General features: G+C 42.5%; 1 protein-coding gene across 1 annotated transcript; it reads right to left on the bottom strand.

Annotated features, from left to right (window-relative positions):
- Positions 1-2570: 2570 nt before the first annotated feature.
- LOC130490553 (olfactory receptor 10AG1-like) lies at positions 2571-3539 on the bottom strand. The gene has a single exon (XM_056864374.1). It carries the CDS (start codon positions 3537-3539, stop codon positions 2571-2573), a length of 969 nt encoding a protein of 322 aa, XP_056720352.1.
- Positions 3540-6000: the final 2461 nt, after the last annotated feature.

Here is a 6000-nt window from a genome sequence, read left to right as displayed (position 1 = left end):
TACTGAGATCTGTATTAAAATCTGGCACAGATAAAAAAGAGGAAATGGGAGCAGATGGATTTGTATTATCTTGACAAGATAAAATGCATATTTATCATGGATCCCAGTCTTATGCATGCTTATTCAGGAGTAAGCCATTGACCTCAATAGGACTTACTCCCAAGTACTCATTTATTTCCCTGTTGCAATGTGTCTGGTACAAGAGAACTTCCCTATAGATCATACACCAAATTTGATAACATCCATTCATAGGACAAAAAGAAATGAAATCAAGACATTTGCAATGATAGACATTCCTTCAAAGACTGACTGATTTGTTCTTTAACAGCACAGGATCATATAAAACTCTAAATCTTCATTTTCTTCTCTACTGACATTCCTATCCCACCCTTTGTCCAAAAAGCTCAAAGCAGCATAATGTGGTTTTCCCCCAGTTAAGGATCCTTAAGCAAATGCTGTGACACAATTTAGGCTAAAGACTAGTCCAAGGCCAACCTCTGAACTTCAGAACTGGGTAAGATTGGTGCTCAGGTCTTCCTGAAATAAATGTGCCACATTACAGCCTCTAGACTAGCCTGGCTCAACATGGGGAATTTTCAGAGAAACCTGGAAGAGCAATGAGCAGAAAACACCCATAGAAGACTGAGAGCCAGGAGACAGATGCATGGGGCGGGGAGGGGTCCAAGCTAATACAAGTTCAATACTATGGAAAATAAAGGACGTTACCTTCTTTAGAATGGAATCATTCTGACGCACGGGCATAGCGGACATCCTAATTTTTCTTGCCAGCGTGGTGTAGTGGTTAAAAGTGGTGAACTCTAATCTGGAGAACCGGGTTGGTTTTCCCACCTTCCTCAGAAGGTGTCTTTTGGGAGGACCTGCACATGTGTCATTTCGGCTAGACGCACCACCACCTCCCTCCGATAAAACTTTTGGTTTTATAGCTTTAAAAAGGAAAATTTCCAGCTAATTGGATACAACTTTGCCTGCTTTTTGTTTGTGGAAAGAAAGTGTCTTTTGCAGGGAGAGGAAGGGAAGGAGACTGTAAGGCGATGTGATTCTGCTTAAAAGGTAGAGAAAGTTGGCAAATAAGAACCAACTCTTCTTCTTACTCTGTCAGGGATCACTCAGCCTTTATCATGTGAAATGGTGGTTTCCCCAGGTCTGTGTTCATAGAGACTGTTCATAGAGAACAGCTGCTTGCTAACTCAGCCACCAAAGAGCATTGTTAGGCACCTCAGTGATTTCTTCATCATTAGCTCTCGCAGTGGCTGGTAGGTCCCAGTGGGGAAAATGGACTTGCTTTGATAAATAATAGAGACAGAAGATCCAAATGGGAGGGAAGAATGGGCAAGGGGCCATGACCAGCCCTAGGGTGTTGCTGGTCTTTTAAGTATCACAGAAACACACCCTGCTTGAGCTTATGGAACACTTTCCTCTGAGTGATTTACAGGCTGCCCAACTTAATTTTTTTTGGAACCATGTCAGACTGGGATTGTTTTATGTTTTTACATAGCTAGTGAAATTATTTGCTTTTGTTTATTCATGTTATTGGTTTATTGATTGACATTATTTATAGTCCACCTTTGTCACTTGGACTCAAAGACGGATTACACAGAGTGAGTCGACATAATTGACAGGATAGGACATTAAAAAAACAATACATTAGGATGAGGGTTGTGGAATCAACCAGAAGTCTAAAAGCAGAACTGAAGCAAAGCATAAATCTTAACATGACACATTGAATGATGCAAAAATTACATAGTTCCAGCAAGCTAAACACAGAAGTATAGACCACAGTCCCTATTAATGTATGCAAGTGACTTTGTGAATCATTTATTACAGTGCAAGTCTACTGCCTGCATAGAAAAGCCCTCTTGAATAATTCAGTTTTGCATAGTTTGTGGAAAGCCAGGAGATTGGGAGCCTTCCTGAACTCCTCAGGCTGGTCATGCCACAAGGAACAGAAGGAACAAGGAGAAATCTCCTTGCAGAGAGTAACTGCAGAGAGTAACTGCAGACATGGGATTGCTAGTGGTTTGGGTCTGAAACTGAAAACAAGCATACTCAAACCAGAGTCTTATTTAACATGCACAGGTCCAAGAACAGAAGGCTTAAAGACCCCTACTGGAGTTTACACATAACATTTATATGCAATGGGAAAAGGCACCGTTACAAACTTCCACATACATTTTGGAAGGGCTAACCAGGGATGCCAAATGCCAGTGGTGGCTGGTGATCTCCCGCTATTACAACTGATATCCAGGCGACAGATTTCAGTTCACCCGGACAAAATGGCCACGTCGAAAGGTCGACTCTGTGGCATTATACACCATTGAAGTCACCCCGATCCCCAAAATCCACCCTCCTCAGGTTCCAACTCCAAAAATCTCCAGGTATTTCCCAATCTGGAGCTGGCAACCCATATGTTTGGTTAAATACTGGTGGCCTGATAGGCCTATGCTGATGCTATGAGGTGTAATGTGACTTGCCTGCTTCAGCTAATGGCATAGCAGCCATTTTTTAAACAGGCTGCTAGCAATGGCATAAGTGAAATTAAAAAGGAGGACTCAACCCATCCTCCCTGTGCCCACTTCCAAAGGTCTTTTTCTTCCTAGTAGTCTTCTAAAAGCAGTCTTTACCTCCCGGTTTCTCAAGGTGTAAATAAGAGGGTTGCAAAGGGGAATGATGATGGTGTATAGCAGGGAGAGCAACTTGTTCACCTTCACAGACTCTGGGGTCTTGGGACGCAGGTACACAATCATTGCAGAGCCGTAAAAGAGACTGACCACAGTCAGGTGAGATGAGCACGTGGAAAAGGTCTTCCGGCGCCCTGTGGCTGATGGCATGCGCAGTATGGCCTTGGTGATTTGAACATAAGAAACCATGATGAGGATAAAAGGGATGATAAGAAAGATGGTACTCTCAGCATAAAAAGTCAACTCATTGGAATAAAGGTCAGCACATGCCAGGCTGAGTACGGGCGGGCAGTCACAGAAGAAATGGTCAATCTCATTGGATCCACAGAAAGGCAAGGAGAAGATAATTCCAATTTGGATCAACTGCATGGGGAGGCTGATGGCGAATGAGCCTGCCACCATCCCTACACACATTCTATGGCTCATGATTGTCATGTAGTGGAGAGGCAGGCAAATGGCAAGGTAGCGGTCATAGGCCATGGCTGCCAACAGGAAGCACTCAGCCCCACCCAAGAAGAGCAGGAAAAACATCTGTGAGGCACAGGCAGGAAGAGAAATGGAATGATCCCCAGACACCAGATTGGCCATCATCATAGGAAGAGTGACGGAAATGTAACACATCTCTAATCCAGACAGGCTACGCAGGAAGAAGTACATGGGAGAGTGTAAGGCAGGGTCCAACATTGTCACCACCACAATCAGACCATTCCCCAGTAGTATGGCTGTGTATGTGGCCAGGAAGACCGTGAAGAGGAGGGCTGGATATGCTTGGTATCCCACCAAGATGAACTCTTGCACAGTACTATGGTTGTGCTTGTAGTTGGCTTGCCCAAGATCCATCTGGAAAGGAACAGAGGTAGAAATATGAGTATTGTCTCTATGGAGACTGAAGATAAAACTATATTTTGTGTTCATTTGCTGTTATTCATTCATTAATTCTATTTATTTACAACCTATTTATGCCACCTTTCCACCCATATAGGGTCTCCAAGGTAGTGAATATACGGATATTAAAACATATTAAACCACAGTCCCTAATAATTTAAAATTATATATAACAATACATAATAACAGTTATTGGGGGTATGCCAAATGAGACAAAAATGTCTTCCCCCACTGGTAGAAGACAATGGGTGAAAACGCATAATCGCTTTAGCCTCCTTTATTCCCTGTTTCAGTCATGATTGAGCCAGGATCGAACGCACGTTCGGCGAAACGCATGCGTTCGATCCTGGCTGAATCCTGGCAGAAACAGGGAATAAAGGAGGCTAAAGCCACCATGCGTTTTCGCCCAATGACGGAGGGGAAAAGACATTCTCATTGAGTGAGTTCAAACAGGAGTGTACTTTGGGCCAAGCTGAACCGAACCCCTCCAATACCTTATTGGTATTTTGGGGGGGTGGGGGGTCTCATGAAAAAAAATGTTGGTGATTTAAATGGATCCCAAAAGTGGATCCTGACTAAAGCTGATTTTTTCCACATTTTTCAGGCTGCTTCAGCCCTGTTGCCATTAAAAAAAAGAAAAAAAAGAATGGGAGGAGTATTCTCTCCCCCTTTCCTTCTTCTTACTTACCTGCTGGCCATCCAGGCCTTCAGAGAACTCTGCTGCCTCTGTGCGGGTCTTGGATGTTCAGTATGAAACCACACCTATCTATGTTATAACAATCCTATATAATTCACATAGTATGGCCACAATCTGTTATTCAAAATCCTATATGCAGCAGAGACAAAACTTATCCATGTAAACCTACACCCATGTTTATTCCTTAGTGCAACTTGTATATGACTTACAATATTACATGTATGAATTATTGGCTGTGAAGCCTAATATCACATCATCACAATTCTTATACAAGTCTATATGCTATTAGTGGATATTTGTATAGAATTGTATAAGAATTGTGATGATGTGTTATTAGGCTTCACAGCCAATAATTCATACATGTAATATTGTAAGTTATATATAAGTTGCACTAAGGGATAACACATGGGTGTAGGTTTACATGGATAAGTTTTGTCTATGTTCAATACAGGTTTTTGAATAATATATTGTGGCCATACTATGTGAATTATATGGGTCTTGGATGTGGCAGGTGGTGCAGAGCTTAACCACCTCTGAGAACCACATAGAGTTCGGAGGTGATGTGGATTTTTTTCGCATTCAGGTTCAATAGACTGTAAAGTTTTCAAAAAAAAGTTGAAAAAAACCAACACCCAAATTAGTATGGGGATCCGTCTTATTTTGTTTGTTCCCTCCCACCCCCCGAATTTATTTGGGTCTATTAAACCCGAATCTGAAAAAAATACCGGAAAAATTGGTGCACACCCCTAGTTCCAAAGTTTTAGTGCCATAACCAAGAAGGTCCTTTCTTGGGTTGTTGGCAGTCTAGTTTCTGAGGGCAGGGGCACCTGAAACAGATGACCAGTGTGGGTAGGTAGCAGTAGGTTCATATGGGAGAAGGTGGTCTTTAAGGTGTTGTGGCCTCAAGCCGTATAGGCCTCTGAAAGTCAATACCAGCACTGAATTGAATTGAGCCTGGAAGCAAATGGGAAGCTTGTATAGACCGAACAAGACTGGAATGATAGGATTCTATGACCCACCAGCTGCAGAATTCTACACCAGAAGTCAGCACCAGCTGCAGAATTCTACACCATATCTTTCTTCATTAGGGATTATGATTTTTCATAGAGAAACAGCAAGAAGGCTAAGATATAAATGGCCCCCACCTGCCTTGAGAAGAAAAATCAAATATTCACTGTACACAGATTGTGCATCTATTCATTGTAACTTGGCAGTGACCTACAGTGTCTCCCCAGCTCCACACTCAAGCATAAGGATTCCCACAAAAGGCTCCTGCTATCCACCCACCACAATATTCAAGTCAGAGTGGTGGGCAGCCTGCATGAAGAAGCTGTGCATTGCGTAATCAGACGGTATAATTGACCCTAACCTAGAATACTGGAAAACATAAGTTTTGATCAAATGGAAATATGTTCTAGTCCATAGTCATTCCTGGGAAAGAACCGAGAATGTGTGTGAACAGTTTATTCTAAAGGCTCAGAAACTTGGAAGGGGCCGGTAGGATTTCCACCCCTGCTCAAGAGAACCCAGCCTCTAGCCCTCTCTCAATCTCCCATTGACAATTTAAGAAAGTGGCTTTCCTGCACATCTGGTACTTATAATCCACATAAAAGATGTGCTAATTTTTATGCTGGTAGATCCTAGGTGACATTCCTAATACTACTTTTCCTGAGACTGAGCCCAACTGAATAAGATGGGACATATTTCTTTGCCACCTGC

Source organism: Euleptes europaea, chromosome 18 (genome assembly GCF_029931775.1).
Source record: "Euleptes europaea isolate rEulEur1 chromosome 18, rEulEur1.hap1, whole genome shotgun sequence".
In the NCBI taxonomy this organism is placed as follows: Eukaryota; Metazoa; Chordata; class Lepidosauria; order Squamata; family Sphaerodactylidae; genus Euleptes; species Euleptes europaea.
This window is presented reverse-complemented; position numbering and strand designations above follow the sequence as displayed.

Bases quoted from the DNA above. Each gene is read 5' to 3' on its own strand.
- LOC130490553 (XM_056864374.1), bottom strand. From the start codon at position 3,539: ATGGATCTTGGGCAAGCCAACTACAAGCACAACCATAGTACTGTGCAA.